Below are 19300 nucleotides of genomic sequence, written 5' to 3' on the forward strand. Positions count from 1 at the left end.
TGTGCTAGACGGTGTTGAGGAGGTGTATTGCTTTTTTCCTTTCCCATTTTTCCAATTTATTTTGGCACTTTTTCGTGCCCCCCTCACCTTGCTCTATCCCCCCCTTTCCTCCCCCCTATCTTATGTCTTATTACTATTTTATTGATGTATAGTGCTCCTTTTGCAGTAAAAATCTCTCTGACAATGTATGCTAGAAGATACCTTAGACGTTTATGTTACATTGCTATGCTCACTCCTGTTATTACCAGAATACCTGGGTCTTCTGATGCTGTATCTTATTCTATACTGCTTTTGGTGTATTTGCTGTTGAAAAAACCCCAATAAATACATTTATCAAAAAAAAAAAAAACAAGCCCCGGACCTTTGAGCCTAGGCTAGTATTGAAAAATAGCAGGGAAAACTATTTCCCCTATTTCCCACAAACCAACACTTGGCTGAGTCAGCTGGGGAAACTGACTCAGTTGCCCCACCTGCCATCACAGCAACCAAACCCAAACTGGTCAGCTCAGGCTGGAATCCCTAGAGAAATGGCGACTCCCTAAAAATGGGTCCCAACCAGCCCTGGGCTCTTCTCCACACCCCCGTGGCTTTTGGTGTGGAGGTAATAGTATAAATACTTGATTAAATAATATTGTCCTTACTACAAGTCTCACACAGCATGGCTGCCCTGGGCATGTTGACATTTGTCAAACTACAAGTGCCAGCATGCCTGGACATCAAGAGACAACAAACGCACACAAAATATTTTATTATTTTATTAAATAAAAACACCACCACTCCTTCCCCAGCCCTCATTGACCTATTTATTACTCACAAAATGTTGGGGTTCATGTCCTCTTTGGATCTTGGCAAAGCAACACTACTGCTGGCCCAGCAGGCCTGTCATGAATGAGAGGTCACTTGGGGATACTCTTCATAGAAATAAATAGAGAAACACTGACTGGTCAGAGCATAGGAGCTGCCACAATCTGACTATGCAGAGAGTAAGGCCAAACAGAAATTAGGGACCATTTTGAATATCAAATTATGTTTGTTTATTTATTACTCAATATCTGCCCATTGTTCGTCTAAAAAGTCCTGACATTTTTTTTTTTAAATAAACTTTGCTTTAACTCATAGAAGATTTAGACATCTTGTGTTTGGTACTAGCACCCCACCCATCTGCCCTTAAGTTATTTTAAACAGCATAGGTTCCTGCATTGGTGTCTACATATTAGAATGGGTACTATTGTGGTAAGTCTGTAATAAATTGATATAAAGGGTTACATTTACTTAAGCTTCTAAAACAGACAAGTGGTGGTATTGCCTATAGCAGTGCCGTAACTAGGCATTTTAGCGCTGTGTGCAAAAAACAGCATCGCCCCCTCCCCCCCCCCCCCCCCAATATACAAAACAGTGTCAGTGCGCAAGCAAAAATATAGGGGTGTGGCTTCATGGGGAAGGGACATGACCACAGAGCTCCCGTTTACACATTACGGCAGGTAGAACTCCCTTTTACACATTATGGCAGGTTGAGTCCCCTTTTTTATACATTACAGCAGAAGAGTCCCCCTTTTTTACACATTACAGCAGTAGAGTCCCCCTTTTTACACAATACGGCAGGTAGAACTCCCTTTTACACATTATGGCAGGTAGAGTCCCCTTTTTTACACGTTACAGCAGCAGAATCCCCCCTTTTTACACATTACAGCAGCAGAGTCCCCCTGTTTACACATTACAGCAGACAGAGTCCCCTTTTTACACAGAATGGCATACATAGTCCCCCTTTTTTACACATTATGGCAGCAGAATCCCGCTTGTTTACACATTAGGCAGTGATAGTCCCCCTTTTTACACATTAGGCAGGCAGAGTCCCCCTTTTTACACATTAGGCAGGCAGAGTCCCCCTTTATTAACAATATGCAGGCAGAGTCTGAGAGAGAGAGAGAGAGAGAGAGAAAGAGAGAGTACTATACTATAATATAGCTAGTTACGGCCCTGGGTGAATTTATTATAAATATTATAAATTTAGAGGGAGTGAAGCATAGAGAAGAAGGGGTTTATACTCCCGCCCCCCCCAAACTCCCTCTCTATGCCTCACTCTATCTAAATGTATAACTTTACCTCCCCATTAATAACCCCCCTCCCTATGCCAACTTTTTTTTCAATTTCTTTCATTTATATCGTAACCTTCCTTTCTTTATACTTCTACCTCCCCCCTCCCCCACCAATCACTACTTATAATTATATTTATATAAAATAACAATTTATTTTATATTCCACTCACCACCCTCAAGTGAGGGCAGGTGAGGGAAAGGTCCCCTGAGCACCTTTTTGCAGCACACCTCCCACTGTGCTGCGCTGGGCTGCTGCTGCAGGGTGAGAGTGTGTGAGGCAGTGGCTGAGCTGAATGACATGTACTGCCTCCTCCTCCTCCCCCAACTACAGCAGCAGAAGCAGCTCCTCTCGGTACAGGGTAGGGCACAGGGCAGTATGGGAAACAGATGGGAGAAACGTCATCACGTCTCTCCCAAGTCCGTGGAGGCACAGGTGGGGATGGGGGGGGGGCGGATCATTGGGTCCTGCCAGAAGGAGGCGGCAGCGCTCCCTTGTAGCAGAGGCGGTCGGCAGGAGTGAGTGTATAGTGTAGCGGCTGTGTGGGTGTGCTTCCAGATTGTGCACCTTCAGTGCATTTGCGCAGTGGGCAAGGCACAATTGGCACACACCTAGTTACGGCGCTGGCCATAGAAACAAACAGATCCTGTTTATCATTCTCTGGAATGCAATAGATAAATGATAGCTAGAATCTAATTGGTTGCTATGAGCAACACCACTGCTTGTCTATTTTAAAAACTTTAGTAAATCTAGCCCAATGTGTTAGTACTATGGATGTTAGGGACCTATCTGATGAGGTTCACGTTGACATGTCGAGGGGTGCCCTCATTTCTTCATTGAACTTATTGCACAACATCATAACTTTGCTTAAACCAATTTAGGTGATAGACACAATTATGAATCAACTCCACACTCCCCCCAAACAATGGGGATAATTCAGACCTGATCGCTGCTGTGCGTTTTCACACAGCGGGCGATCAGGTCCAAACTGCGCATGCGTATGCACCGCAATGCGCAGGCATGTTGCACAGGTACAAAGCGGATTGCCGCCCAGCGATGGGTTTGTGCGACAGTTCCGTTCGCATGGGCAATCGCAAGGAGAGTGACAGGAAGAAGGCGTTTGTGGGTGTCAACTGACCGTTTTCAGGGAGTGTCTGGAAAAACACAGGCGTGTCCATTCATTTGCAGGGAGGGTTCCTGACGTCAATTCCGGTCCCGGACAGTCTGCTGTGATCGCAGCGGCTGAGTAAGTCCTGGGCTATTCAGAGACTGCACAAAATCAGTTTATACAGCTCTGCTACACGTGCGTTCGCACACTTGCACAGCTAAAATACCCTCCCACTGCAGGCAGCGACTATCTGATCGCAGCTGTGCAAAAATAGCTTGCTAGCGATTATGGTGGATGGGCATGCATTTTAGGCCAAATGTGCTAAGGACCTTATGTACTGTATACTTCATGTTAATTGTATAGTTTATCATATTGTTAAAAACAGAGATATGGATTAAAATAATGTATGTCTGAATGCATGAAAAGTGTAATCCACGGAGGCATTTAAAATTCCCAATCACCTTCTCAGCAGAGGGGAGGGGGGGAGGGATTAAGACAAACTTAAATGGCTTTATGGAGGTTAGGAAATGTAGTGTGCTCCTATGTTATTTTCCCTGCAGTATATTATGCTTCTTCCATCAGCCATCCAAACTCGCTAATATGTGTTGTAAATAGACTCCTTTTAAATTGTTTTCATTGCAACTCTAGTCTCTATAGATTATATTAGTGTTGGTATTTTCCTATGTGCACCAAAGGCACATATATTTCCACCTCCTAATGAGCACCTCTATTTTAAACCTATAGGTCCAAGCCGAAGTCAAATCATTATCTCCTTTTCAAAATATCTCTGGAGGGAATACCAGTATGGCTTCCAGTTACACACAGAGATGCAATTACACACAGAAAGACTCACAGCCCTCAGCATATCATGCATTATGGCAGAATGGAGAAGGGGTGAAATAATGTTACAGTGCAGATTGATTTTATAGGGGCTGTTCAAAGCATTTCTGCTCATTGCATCATGTGTGATGTGACAGTGGTTGTCTAATAGACACATGACATTGGGGGTCATTCTGACCCGTTCGCACGCTGCAGTTTGTCGCAGCGGTGCAAACGGGTCAGAACTGCCCATGCGCGGCGGACGCAAAACAATCTTTTTGATGAGATATTTGCTATAAGGTCATACCGTGTAGACAAATCGTAGCAGCTCTCTGAGCTGACTTTTTATGACTATACAGCAACTTGTCAATTGATAATATCTGTCACACATACGTTTCTTACATTGCCAGCGTATGGGAGATGATTGAGCTATCCATCATAGTCATAGGAATTTGCATACATAGAAAAATTCCCTAATAAATATATGCTAATGAGGAGTCCACTGCTCTGTATTTAGTGTATCAAATTCTTCCCGGAAAAAAGAAAAGACAGAATGCTGACCGGAATGTTGGCGTTATGTGGCATGACAACACTAAAGACCAGAAGTCTGCTTCTGTTTGGGGTCACTTGTCGCAAGCGGAGGGCAGGTAGGCATGGGTTCCCAAACAGCTGACAGGAAGAATGAATAATAATTAGCTGAGTATATTTTTGACAAATGAACATCTGGGTGGGAGATACCAAAAGTGATGGAATATAGTAAAACTAAGATTTTGTAACATAGTAACATAGTATCTAAGGTTGAAAAAAGACAATTTGTCCATCGAGTTCAACCTATTTGTGGTCTCCTATGCAGGAGTCTATGTAGGGTCTCATACGTAACCCTTAAAGTAACTATAATGTGTGGATGTAATGCCTTGTGCCCTTGTGTATTTAGTACTTTTATTATTAATGGGTGTTCTGAGATTCAAGCATTGAAACAGTAGCCTATTTTGAGACTTTGCCATACTGATAAGAGAGGTCAGGTGACCCCCTATGTACCAGGATATCCACTAAATAAGATAACAAACTGGGTTTCTAACAGAGGTTGCACAGGCAAATTAAATGGGACAGCTAGGGACTAAAATATTTTTGTATTGCTCAGTGGTGGCTTCAGATGATCTGGGGCAATGGGCTGTCCTTTTCCCCATGATGGGAGAGCTGGCTACCTATCAAACCTATGTTATGTCCCTTATCTTCTTGTCATGACAAAAACACTATTGTAGGGCTGGAGCAAGCCCTTTGGGAACAGTAAATCTCTAAGTCAGTATTCCCCACAAGTCTGACCCAGAAGCGGCAATCCAACCACCAGAGGGGCAGATGTATTTAGCCTGGATAAGGGATAAAGAAGTGATATAGCAGTGATAAGAGCTAGGTGATAACGTGCCAGCCAGTCAGCTCCTAGCTGTAATTTTTCAAATCTGTAATGATTGGTTGGTGCATTATCACCTTGCGCTTATCACTTCTTTATCCCTTCTCCAGGTTAATACATCTGTCCCAGTGCGTCTTCTCTTGTAAGGTGGAAGATAGGGGCATCATCCTCAGCTCCTCACACCAAGAAGGTGGCTGGAACTTAGCAGTAACCTTGCAGTCAGCCAAGGACTACATTCCCGGTCCCTATGCAATGGTGATTGTTAACTTAATTTAAGCGCACACCCCAGAATTGTGGTATAAAAGAAATAATAAAAGTTAGGCAGTCACATTTGTGTTATCATCTCATCACTAGAGATGAGCGGATTCGGTCCACTACTCATCACCCTTACAGTGTCGATAATGCTTTAGAATAGGTTTTACTTCTACTGTATCTATTTGGAAAATGATTGATATGCATACATGCCAACTCTCTGGGAGAAACCTGTTCAGTACATATATGATATCTAACTCCCAGACCGTCCATTTCACTCAGAAAGTTGGCATCCTGTGGGAGACAGATTCAGTCTCTCAGGATTATGGGAGAGCACCCCACATTTTGTAAGAGTTGGTAAGCATTGTGCAAACGTTGTGACTGCTATTAGGGGAATTCAGCAGGGCCAGTCCACCCTTTCCCCCACAGAATCCCTTGTGTATCCTATATTGTTAGTAAATTGTAGCATACAGAAGTAGAAGCATGTTACTGTGCAGTTATCTGTTTACTCAGAGCAAGAACAGGGGCGGGATGTCCAAGTTCGGCAGACGTATGGGATGTCATCCAAACGCGGACATTTTTTAAAGGAGGAATCGTTTGCAAGGTAAAACTATGCCTTGTAAATGATTCATACCACCCAACATGACCCTCTCCAGGAGGGACAGAATGCTCTGCTTCTGGACTTCCCTCTTAATATAAGATTGCTACCACCTGTAGTGAAATGCCTTTCTTATCCATTAACCTGTTTAAAACAGGTGCCTGCAATTATAAATTAAGAGAAAAGTCCAGGAGCAGAGCATTCTGTCCCTCCTGGAAGGGTCATGTTGGGTGGTATGAATGATTGAATGATTGCTCTTTGAAAAAAAGGTTGAAGTTTGGCCGGAATCCTGCACATCCACCGAATTTGGACTTCATTACATCCCGCCCCATATCCTGAGAAGGAAACAGTATGATAGAGTATAAGCCGTCTGTCGGGATCCCGGAGGTCAGCAGACCGATGCCGCAATCCCGACAGTCAGAATACTGGCGGCGAGCGCAGCGCGTCCCCTTGCACACTTCGGGCCCTGTGGCGACCTTTGGTCACCCCACTTATCTATAACCCCTTGGTCTGTGGCATGGACCACCACCCAGGTGAGGGATCCAGGCGGCGGTCGGGATTCCAATCGCCGGCATTTCACTGGGTGCCGACAGCCGGCAACGTGATTGCCTCCCCCTGAGAATAATATGCAGCTTTCAGTTCTTTCTGCATGCAGAACAAGAGCATAGACTGAGAATTACTTGCTGCATAGAGCTAAACAACAACAATAATCATAATAATAATAATAATAATAATAATAAAACCCATACAATCCAGACTTTAATAATGCTTTATAGAGCTTCCCTATTCAATGCTATTGAAGAGGACTGGACATATCTGTCTTTCTCTGCTGTGTCAGTTCATCTCTTCTGGGGCATTCTAGGAGATGGGGATATCTGCAGGGCCGGATTAACAATGGGGCGGATGGAGCTGCTGCTCCAGGCCCCCCATTGAAAATAGGCCCAAAGCCCGCAGCAGTGAAACCCCACAACCGTCGGTATTACAATGAGTCACAATGACTCATTGGGTGAGATTCAAATGACATATCACACCCAATTTCCTTTCTAAAATGATCTCCGTTATTGCGCATATTGCGCCCATAGTAATCAGGTTTACTGTGTAAAGGGTCGGGTGCCTCGCTACTCCAGGGGTAGCGAGCTGAAATAATGATACCACGTCCCTGAGGGCAGAAACAGAATGAGTGTGGAAAGGGGTGAAAAGAATTGAATCTCCCCCATTGTATGCCGCATTCGCCGCCAGCACATAACCAAGCCCGCCACCAGAGACAGTGACCCGCATATACATACATTGAACTGAAATCCCGGATGAAGTTGGAGGAGGGGCCGCTCTCCTCTGGAGCGCCTGGCCATGTTCCCCTAGAAAGGTAGCGACACTGCTGTGCTTAGTGATGCCCAGCCAGGGTGGGGGAGGAGCCGCTCTCCCCTCTACTCACAGCTCCTCCCCCCAGATTTAGTGCCGCTGATGAGCAAGGCCCGGCTGGATGGGGAGGAGGGGCCTCTCTCAGCTCCTCCCCTTTCCTGCTGGAGCTCAAGGAGCCAGCACTGTATGGGTATCGCAACTGGCTGGCCTGGGGATGCAGGATGCCAAGCTGCCCCCCGTGCCTGTATAAAAGAAGCAGTGTAGGGCTGCAGGCACTGTGCGCATAGCTTGCAGCCGGGAGACATATAGAGTGTGCTCCTGGCCGCTCTGAAGAGACACACAGCAGCGTGGCCACAGGGGGCATTGTTTTCGGTCAGGGGCGGAGCCTCCGAATCACAGGCAGCAGGTATGTCTATTGCCCTATGCTCATGCCACTACAGCTGCTGCTGGCATTAGGGCTGTACAGAGGCTGCAGCTGTGTCTGGATGGTGTAAACTGTGAGTGTGTGTGTGTATGGTGATTATGTCATTCTCTAGCTGTAGCCTCTCAGTGCTGCTGCTGCTGTTCTCCAGGATTATATGGATGGACAGCCAATTCTGCACAGTAGCTGGCCACTCCCCTGGGACCAGCCACCAATGCGCTGAGCTCCTTTCCAGGCTGGTCCCTCCTATCCTGCCTCCCATCCTCCAGTCTCCTCCCTATTTTGTGCAAGCCCAGTGCTTCCTGAGTGAGTCCTGACTTCTTTTCCCACCATAATGTGATCCTGGCTGCTTCTATAAGGTGCAGAAACCAGCCAAGTGGATTGTGGTGGGAGATAAAGGTTACAAGAAAATATGAATCTGTGTATAATGACTGTATGTACAGAAATATGAAAACCCTTCCTCTCCCACTCCATCCCATCCCACACTCTGTTGTTCAAATCCCCCCCCCCAGGATTGGTCGGGACCCCAACAGTCGAAATACCGACACTGGAATCCCGACACTGCTTAGAATGCTGGGGCCAGCATCCCAACTGGGATCACAATCCCAACACCAGCATCCCAACAGCTGGGATCCCAAGACTGCTGGAAAGGGATGGTTGTGGTGGTGGTGGGGGGGCATTTGGGGGGGGGGGTTGTTGGGGAGGTTAGGTTTAGGCTGTAGGGGGAGTGTTAGGTTTAGGCTCCAGGAAGGGCGGGGTTAGGTTTAGGCTGCGGGAAAGGCGGTTAAGTATAGGCATCACCAGGGAGGGTTAGGGTTAGACTCCGGGCTAGGGAGGGTTACGTTTAGACTACAGGAACAGAGGGTTAGGGAGGCATTGGAGGTAGGTCAGTATACTTACCTTGCCCCTGTCAGGATTCTCACCATTCTCACCGCGGTCAGTATTTTGACCCCCGACATTTCAAACCCAACCCCTCCACATACAATATATATATTTTCACATTACAAACTATCGCTCCAATGGGGTTAAACGTGAACATTAATTATAGATGCTTTCTGTGAGATTTTATGTGAATCCTGACCAAGTAGCTTGTTATTTATTAAATTTTTTAAAACAAGTAGAAAGGACATATGGCGCTACCATAGATTTTTACACCTCTTAGACAATTGTAAAGTCCCAAAGATTCTAGAAAATATTGTGAACAATTTTAAAAATTGATACTTAATACAAATACATCCTTTTAAGATGAAGATCCGTAAATCTATAAAATGAAAACAGAAGAACAATAGTGCAACACCAGATGATATTCAGCCTTATCAATCCCCTTTATTAGTTCCACTCACATAGAAAAGGAATATATTTCGCATATCATCCACATATATAGCTGTTTCTTCTTAATCCTGAGGTCCCACTCCGTAGTACTAAAACTTTAAACAGATGTACATAGTGCAATAGAGTCTGGATAAAATAAACAGACTTTAATGGACAATTACACTCACATTTAACAATTAAAAACAATGCATGTATCACCACACAATATGGTGTTCACCCAAGAGTGACGTACTTCCGGGGTAATGCCGGAGCTCCACCTGATAATCCAGGTGTATTGGATAAGAGTAATGTACAGGGGTATATAAAGGGGCTACATCTAAGTGAGAGTTATGCTTCTGATGAAGGTCGTATGACCTAAAACGCGTTTGAGCAACTTTATTTCCACTATTGGACCACTGTGACCCTGCACCAGGACTCTGAAAGATCTATCCTGACTATTTTCATCTGGGGCTGACAGGCTTCTGGTACTGGTGAACAGTGGGAATTCCATCTTGGGTGAACACTATATTGTGTGGTGATACATGCATTGTTTTTAATTGTTAAATGTGAGTGTAATTGTCCATTAAAGTCTGTTTATTTTATCCAGACTCTATTGCACTATGTACATCTGTTTAAAGTTTCAGTACTACGGAGTGGGACCTCAGGATTAAGAAGAAACAGCTATATATGTGGATGATATGCAAAATATATTCCTTTTCCATGTGAGTGGAACTAATAAAGGGGATTGATAAGGCTGAATATTATCTGGTGTTGCACTATTGTTCTTCTGTTTTCATTAAATAGATTTACGGATCTTCATCTTAAAAGGATGTATTTATATTAAGTATCAATTTTTAAAATTGTTCACAATATTTTCTAGAATCTTTGGGACTTTACAATTGTCTATGAGGTGTAAAAATCTATGGTAGCGCCATATGTCCTTTCTACTTGTTTTAAAAAATTTGTGTTTTTAGAATCTTGGTGAAGGATTTCTTTGAAAGTACATAGGCGGCCACTATAATTGGTGTAGCGCGGTTTGGAATATATCTTTTGTCTAAGCTTATTATTTATGAAATATTTATTGTTTATTTTTAAGCTGTGTCATTTTTTTTTCAACCATCAGAATGCCTTCAGCCCCCCAGAAAGTACTGTAACCCTCCCCTAGACCATAACCTAACCCTCCCCGGTGGTGCCTAACCCTACCCTCCCTTCCCCGCTGCCTAAACCTAACCCTCCCCGCTGGTGCCTAACCCTCCGCCCCTCCCCACTTGGTGCATAACCTAACCTTCCCCGCTGGTGCCTAACCATAGCCCTACCCTCCCCACTTGGTGCACATCCTAACCCTCCCCGCTGGTGCCTAGCCCTACCCTCCCCACTTGGTGCATAACCTAACCTTCCCTGCTGGTGCCTAACCATAGCCCTACCCTCCCCACTTGGTGCACATCCTAACCCTCCCCACTTGGTGCATAACCTAACCCTCCCCGCTTGGTGCCTAACCCTAACCGCCCCTTCTAAGTGCCTAAACCCAACTTTTCCTCCCCAGTACCTAACCATCTGCGGCTGCATTTGGACTGTGTTGACATTTTTGAGTGAGCATCTTGAAGGATGTAAATGAAGGAGACATATATAGAACCTTTATCAAGGTCCCATTTGGGACCGAAACGTCAATACCCTTTTACCAATGGTTTGATTTGGTGACAATAAAGAAAAGGCTTTTGAAGACTGGTGAGTGCTCCTTATTACTGGTTCTATATTGGAGTTGATGGGTCATGGTGACCTTATCTACATATGGATGCTACCCCAGCATAAGGCTAGAGTGTGGACTACTTTGGAAGTATGTATATATATATACATATATATATATATATATATATATATTCACTGCTCAAAAAAATAAAGGGAACACTTAAACAACACAATGTAACTCCAAGTCAATCACACTTCTGTGAAATCAATCATGTCCACTTAGGAAGCAACACTGATTGACAATCAATTTCACATGCTGTTGTGCAAATGGAATAGACAACAGGTGGAAATTATAGGAAATTAGCAAGACACCCCCAATAAAGGAGTTGTTCTGCAGGTGGTGACCACAGACCACTTCTCAGCTCCTATGCTTTCTGGCTGATGTTTTGGTCAAGTTGGCGGTGCTTTCACTCTAGTGGTAGCATGAGACGGAGTCTACAACCCACACAAGTGGCTCAGGTAATGCAGCTCATCCAGGATGGCACATCAATGCGAGCTGTGGCAAGAAGGTTTGCTGTGTCTGTCAGCGTAGTGTCCAGAACATGGAGGCGCTACCAGGAGACAGGCCAGTACATCAGGAGACGTGGAGGAGGCTGTAGGAGGGCAACAACTAAGCACCAGGACTGCTACCTCTGCCTTTGTGCAAGGAGGAACAGGAGGAGCACTGCCAGAGCCCTGCAAAATGACCTCCAGCAAGCCACAAATGTGCATGTGTCTATTCAAACGATCAGAAACAAACTCCATGAGGGTGGTATGAGGGCCCGACGTCCACAGGTGGGGGTTGTGCTTACAGCCCAACACCGTGCAGGACGTTTGGCATTTGCCGAGAGAACACCAAGATTGGCAAATTCGCCACTGGCGCCCTGCGCTCTTCACAGATGAAAGCAGGTTCTCACTGAGCACATGTGACAGAGTCTGGAGACGCCAAGGAGAACGTTCTGCTGCCTGCAACATCCTCCAGCATGACCAGTTTGGCAGTGGGTCAGTAATGGTGTGGGGTGGCATTTCTTTGGGGGGCCGTACAGCCCTCCATGTGCTCACCAAAGGTAGCCTGACTGCCATTAGGTACCGAGATGAGATCCTCAGACCCCTTGTGAGACCATATGCTGGTGCGGTTGGCCCTGGGTTCCTCCTAATGCAAGACAATGCTAGACCTGATGTGGCTGGAGTGTGTCAGCAGTTCCTGCAAGATGAAGGCATTGATGTTATGGACTGGCCCACCCATTCCCCAGACCTGAATCCAATTGAGCACCTCTGGGACATCATGTCTCGCATCTCAGTTGACTCCCTCTATTTTTGACAAATTTGTCTCTTTCTTCTTCACACCTCGCGGTGAATCCTTCATACAAAGGAAAGTGGTGAAGGACATACTTTTCGAGCACTTATCATTTTCTTCAAATCAACTTACCAAAATATACTGCGCAAAAATTGCATTTTTTCTTTTTTTATATATTTACACTGAGCACATAAGATTTCCGAGTGGAGAAAGGAACACTGAATCACTGTCTTCGAAAGATACCTTTATAAGAGTCATCCCACGTCATACATTGTGAGTTCGGGTACGCAGTGCATTATACACCAAAGATACCTAGATGTGTTTACGGTCTGCACTTATTGTGTGAGTTTTGGGGTACGTTCCCAACTGGATTATCCTTTACTCAAACATGTTTTTCAAGTTGTTACACTATGTGGTGAAGTTAACACGAGTTTAAAGGAAAAAGAGGATAAAAGATACCTTTAAGCCATATATTGATATTTGTTTATAAGAGTCTTGGTACGCAGAAGCTTTGATCCTACTATAGAGACATTGTACACAGAGACTATTTGCAAATAAGAAGGAACTACACATTGGTGGTTGTTTTTGTTTTTCATATTTTTTCGGAGCTTACGGATCAGAGACTTTTCACTAGAAGAAGTGCGAGGAGGAAGACTGACATCCAAAGAAAGAAATCTGTGTGCTGCGCCGAGTGTGTAGAGAAGGGCTTGAACTTTGTATATGGTATATCATGTCTCGCTCCATCCACCAACGCCACGTTGCACCACAGACTGTCCACGAGTTGGCGGATGCTTTAGTCCTGGTCTGGGAGGAGATCCCTCAGGAGACCATCCGCCACCTCATCAGGAGCATGCCCAGACATTGTAGGGAGGTCATACAGGCACATGGAGGCCACACACACTACTGAGCCTCATTTTGACTTGTTTTAAGGACATTACATCAAAGTTGGATCAGCCTGTAGTGTGTTTTTCCACTTTCATTTTGAGTGTGACTCCAAATCCAGACCTCCATGGGTTAATAAATTTGATTTCCATTGATCATTTTTATGTGATTTTGTTGTCAGCACATTCAACTATGTAAAGAACAAAGTATTCACTAAGAATATTTCATTCATTCAGATCTAGGATGTGTTATTTTAGTGTTCCCTTTATTTTTTTGAGCAGTGTGTATATATATATATATATATATATATATATCTATCTATCTATCTATCAGGGACGTGCGGTGAGCTAAATAGCTCGGGAGGTACTGGCTGGCACCAGAGCCAGATTTACATGCAATATATGAGCCAAAGTGTACATCTGGGCATTATACACAGGTGCAGCAGTATAAACGCCTAGAAATTTGGTGAGTTTTGATCAGAGATGTGCAGAAAAGTTAGCCAGGTGAGGCATTGCCTCAACTGCCAAAGACTTTTTACTCCAGAGTTTTAGCTATAAAAATTATTAGAATAATGCAAACAAGATATTTCAAACATATTCTTTGTATTTTTGATATATTTTATACAATAAAAACTCTTGCACAAACGTTAGTATGACAGGAAAGACTCTGCCTCACCTGTCTCACCCCACCGCACGTCACTGATATATATATGTATATAGATATATATAGATATAGATAGATAGATATAGATATCTATAGATATATCTATCTATTTATCTATCTATCTATATATATATCTATATATATATCTATATATATATATATATCTATATATATATATATATATATATATATATATATAGTAACTGGTAATCCTCCTTGGGTCCTGTGATAGGACCTCTATTGAAGAAAAATAGGCGGCACTCCACAGACTTAAATAAAGTCAAACTGTATTCCCAAATTTTTTTTCGTGGTGTAAAAAACAACGTTTCAAGGCTCTACGGTCTTTTCATCTGGTTATGCATCATAGGTGAGGTGAAAAACAATAAACAAAATAGCAGCGAATTATACTTACGATAATTCCATTTCTTTGAAGCACTTCATGGCAGCCATACGATGGGTAAACGACCCCTTCCCCTAGCATAGACAGGAGGTTCTTTCTTCTAATACACGCCCACTTTGGCTATATGAGTGCACCCCTCCCCCTATTCCCTGTCTTTTGAGTGTCTCCATTATGTCTAGAAGAAAAAACACTCCCACAGGGTGGGTAATTCATGGGCTGCCATGAAGTACTTCAAAGAAATGGAATTATCGTAAGTATAATTCGCTGCTTTCTTTTACTTACTTCATGGCAGCCATATGATGGGATATACCAAAGCTGAATTACGGGTGGGACTCACACAAAACAAAACATTTGATGCTTAATATTTAATTAGACCAAGGCCTGTTGTAGGACCTGGTTACCAAAGTGAGCTTTAACAATATCCAAAGCATAATGCCTAGAGAAGATGTGTACAGATGACCACGTAGCTGCTGCACATATGTCTTCAATCACCACCTGCGCATTCCTAGCCCATGAGACAGAAACTGCCCTAGTCGAGTGTGCCTTGATATTCTCCGGAACTTCACGACCATCTTCTTGATATATGAACGTGATCAGCTCTCTTATCCATCTCGCAATGGTTTGCTTTTTCGGCATACACCCTTTGCGCGACCCAATAGATACTAGGAACAAACTCTTCTCTTTCCTGAAGGATTTTACTCTGTCCAGATAAATGGTTATGCCCTAACCAGATCTAAAGTATGCAACCTGCATTCCTCATCATTCTTTGGTTGAGGGGATAAAAGCTGGTAAGATGATTTCCTGATTGATATGAAAGGTTGACACGACTTTTGGCAGAAAAGACGGGTTTGTTCTCAACACAACCTTATCAGATAATATTCTTAGATATGGCTCTTCTGCCCACAGCACTTGCAATTCTCCAACTCTCCTTGCTGAAGTAACGGCCGTAAGGAAAACTACCTTCCAAGTGAGAAACTTAACACCAACCTCTTGTAACAGCTCGAACGGATGCTGCGTCAAAGCATTTAAAATAAAATTTAGATCCCAGGGCGGCACTATCGACCTAACTCTTGGTCTTATTATTTTCACGGCTTGACAGAACTTCTTAATTAACTCATCCTGAAAAAAAATTCTGTCCAACAGAACACTCAGAGACGATATATGCACCTTGAGAGTTGAAACTGCCAAACCCTTGACAAATCCGTCATGAAGAAACTGCAGAACTTGTGCGGTTTCAGCTTTCAACGCATCAAAATTATCTTCCGACCAGACCACAAAAGCTCTCCATATTCTATAATAAGCGTCTGAAGAGACCTTCTTCCTGGCCTTTAAAAGCAACTGAACAACCGATTCGGACAGACCCTTGTATTTTAGTAAACTCTGTTCAATTTCCAAGCCGTAAGCTGAAGACTCTGCGGGTTTGGGTTTTCTAGAGGGCCTTGATGCAACAGCCTCCGGACTACCGGTAACCTCCACATTTTTTTCACCGACATCCTCTGTACTGTTGGAAACCAAGTCCTTCTCGGCCAATAAGGGACTACTGCAATTACTTCTGCTCTTTCTTCTCTGATTTTCTTCAGTGTTCTGGCTATGAGAGGAAAAGGAGGAAAGACATACCCCAGTCTGAACTCCCATGCTAGAGACAGGGCATCCACTCCTTCTGATGTTGGAAGGTGAAACCTCAAGAAGAATCGAGGCAGCTTTGTGTTGAGGTCGATAGCCATGAGCTATATATCGGGTTGCCCGAACCTGTCTACTATACTTTTGAATACTTGAGTATTTAACTTCCACTCCCTGGACTGAACTTGATTTAGACTCAGATAATCTGCCAACACGTTGTCTACGCCTGGAACATGTAGAGCCATCAGGGACTTCACATGTTTTTGTGCCCACTGCATGATGTACGAGACTTCCAACATGATTGCTCGACTCCTTGTCCCACCTTGTTGATTCAAATAAGCTACTACTGCCGCATTGTCCGAGAAGACTCTTAGATGTTTCCCTACAAGTTGATCTCGGAATTCGCATATGGCCAACCACACCGCTCTCATCTCGCGCTGATTTGACGAATAACCTGCCTCTGTCGGGGACCATTCTCCTTGACAACTTTGCCTCTGCAGATGAGCACCCCAACCTGTTAGACTTGCGTCCGTAGTTAAAACTACATACTGGGGCTCCATCAGTGACACACCTTGCTCGTAAGTTTGACTGGTCTTCCACCAGGACAGTGAATCTTTGGCCTCCTTTGTTAGTCTTATTCGATGATGCAAAGGAGTTTTGCTCCTTGAATATTTCAGGGTGTCCCATTGCAACACTCTCATTCTCCACCTTGCCACTGCACAACGCCTATTGTGGAAGACATCATCCCTAATAGACGCAATGCTGTGTGAAAAGGAACCTTGTCCTGTCTTTGAACAGAGTGGATCAGCTCCTGTATCTTCGTACGCCTGTCCTCTGAAAGCATGACCACATACTGCCGCGTATCTATAAGGACACCCAGAAATTGAAGAACTTGTGTCGGTTCCAAACGACTCTTGCTCCAATTCACTAGCCAACCGTGAATTTGCAGAAAGGCCAAGGCTTGATCTAACATTTGCTGTACGTCTCCTCTTGAACTCGCCGCTAAAAGAAGATCATCGAGGTATGCCCAAATTTCCCTTTTTCTCTGAGGCAGGCTATCAGGGTTACCAATACCTTTGTAAACACTCCTATGCAGAACCTTAGGAACTTTCTGTCTTCTCTCCTGATTGGAATATGGAAATATGCATCCTTGAGATCTATTGACGCCAAAAAATCTCCCTTCCTTATTCCCAATAGGACTGACTTTAGCGTCTCCATATGAAATTTTCTTTTCTGTATTCTTTGATTGAGATCCCTCAAATCTAGAATTGTTCTGAAGCCACCTGAGGACTTCTTCACTAGGAAAAGACGAGAATAGAATCCTCTCTTTCTCTCTACGACTGGAACCTCCTCCACCGCTTTTGAGGAGCATAGTGATTGGAGACTTTCTTCTAAGGCAGCCAACTCTTTAACTAAAGATGGTGCTCTTGACTTTACAAATTTGTCCCTTTTTGGAATTGCCGTGAACTCGAGAAGGTATCCTTCTGAAACAATATCCAGAACCCATCTGTCGGAAATATTTGCCTGCCACTGGGCAGTGAATTCTGAGATTCTGCCCCCTACTGGTGTTGATGCAAGGGGACATACACCGTCATTGCCTCTGACTACTTCTTCTATATCCTCTACGAAAGGACAGACGTGTCACACCTGAATTATATCTGTCCTCATACTGATGTCCGAATCGATCTGCATAAGGACAGGAAGGCCTGTACGATCTTGCTTGCCTAAATTGCTGCCTTGAAGATGAAGCTGGATACCTGCCACGCTTATCCTGTGGCAATCTCACTGACTTTCCACCTGACATCCTTTGAATCATAGTCTCCAGCTTGTTTCCGAACAACAATGATCCCTCATAAGGAAGCGTAACTAACCTATTTTTAGAATGGGCATCCGCTGCCCAAGATCGCAACCACAGCAGTCTCCTGGCCATAATACCTGAGGTCATTGATTTTGTGGAAAATTCCAGAACATCAAGCGACGCCTCACAGATATACTCCACTGCTCTCTGTATAATACTCAAATTTTTTGAAAGACAATTTCTAGAAGCATCATCTTGTACATCTGTCTGCATCGTAGAACACCATAACCTCAAGGCTCTGGACACAGAGGCTATGGCCACACCAGATTTTAAGGACACAGATGTAGAAATATGCAACCTTTTCAGAGCATTTTCCATCCTTTTATCCATAGAATCTTTCAACACCGCGCCATCTTCAAGGGGTATCGTGGTTCTAGTTGTTGCCTCCGCTAGCGGTGCATCAACTTTAGGAATACCACACCACATAAGGAACTCCTCATCCACAATTGGATACATATGGTTAATTCTCTTAAAACTGCCAACCCTTTTATCCAGCTGCAGCCACTCCTTGCGAATGATGTCCTTCACCACCTTGTGCACAGGAAAGGACCTCGCTTTCTTTGTCCTATCCTCAAATAAAGGATCTCGTTCGCCTTCCTGAACAGATTCCTTATATTTCATTGTCTTGTAGATGTTTTAAGCATGACATCCACCAACTCGGTATTAAATGACCTGTCATCATCCTGAACCTGTCCAGATTCTATACTGGAATTCTTATCCCAATCGTCCTGCAGTGATAAATTTGGGGACTCTTCATCAAAATCTAGACTAGACTGCGACCCAGACCGTTTAGGCCCGTGCATAAATTCTTCCTTGGTAACAAAGGATTTTTTCATCTACGCCATCAGTTCAGTGAGCTGATCAGAAGCTTTCACTGGTACACTGGGCGCAGTTTCCTCCATGCAATTACTACATATACATCCTCCTGATTCCCAGAAAAGAACTGATCACATGCCGGACATTTTCTGGACACATTTTTTTTCTTGCATAATTTCTTTTTAGCTGGCTGAGACACACTGCAGAGAATATATTCAAAGAAAAGAAAAAATACCTAATCACCTAACTATCTAAAAGCAAGAATATACATAAGTAGTCCTCTATGAGGACTTACCTCGGCTGGACCTTGTCAAGTAACTTATGGGACACAGGCTCATCCATGCTGCAAACTGCTGACATGCACTTCCACAGTGTCAGGGAACATAAAATCTTACCTTGCTTCATACAGGCAGCCCACTGACTCCAGCTGAGCAATCACTTCCTGAAACTCGAGCTAAACAATCACTTGAAACTGACATGTGATGAAATCATGTGAGCTTTTCTTGGCACTGACGCCGCTCACTACCTCCTCTGGTCCCCGCACATGCGCAGACCGATGCCGCGCTGACTACCAGGACCATCCATGGGAGCCGCGCTGCCGCTGTGAGCCCCCGGCCCTGACGCCGCTCACTTCCGCCCGGCCACAGTAAGGGAGTGACATGCAGCCTT

The 19300-nt window shown here is 44.1% G+C and overlaps 1 protein-coding gene across 2 annotated transcripts in view; it reads right to left on the reverse strand.

Annotated features, from left to right (window-relative positions):
• The window catches only part of LOC134909190 (allantoinase, mitochondrial-like), a 106685-nt gene extending 87588 nt beyond the window's left edge, over nt 1-19097 (reverse strand). The window contains exon 1 of one of the 2 annotated variants that reach the window (XM_063915781.1): nt 19027-19097. In XM_063915781.1, coding sequence (XP_063771851.1) covers nt 19027-19036 — 10 coding nt within the window. In that variant the 5' untranslated portion in view covers nt 19037-19097. Of the gene's footprint in view, nt 1-18926; nt 19003-19026 lie in introns of those variants that run through there. The other variant, XM_063915778.1, reaches the window with a different exon arrangement.
• Nucleotides 19098-19300: the final 203 nt, after the last annotated feature.

This window comes from Pseudophryne corroboree, chromosome 4 (assembly GCF_028390025.1).
Source record: "Pseudophryne corroboree isolate aPseCor3 chromosome 4, aPseCor3.hap2, whole genome shotgun sequence".
In the NCBI taxonomy this organism is placed as follows: Eukaryota; Metazoa; Chordata; class Amphibia; order Anura; family Myobatrachidae; genus Pseudophryne; species Pseudophryne corroboree.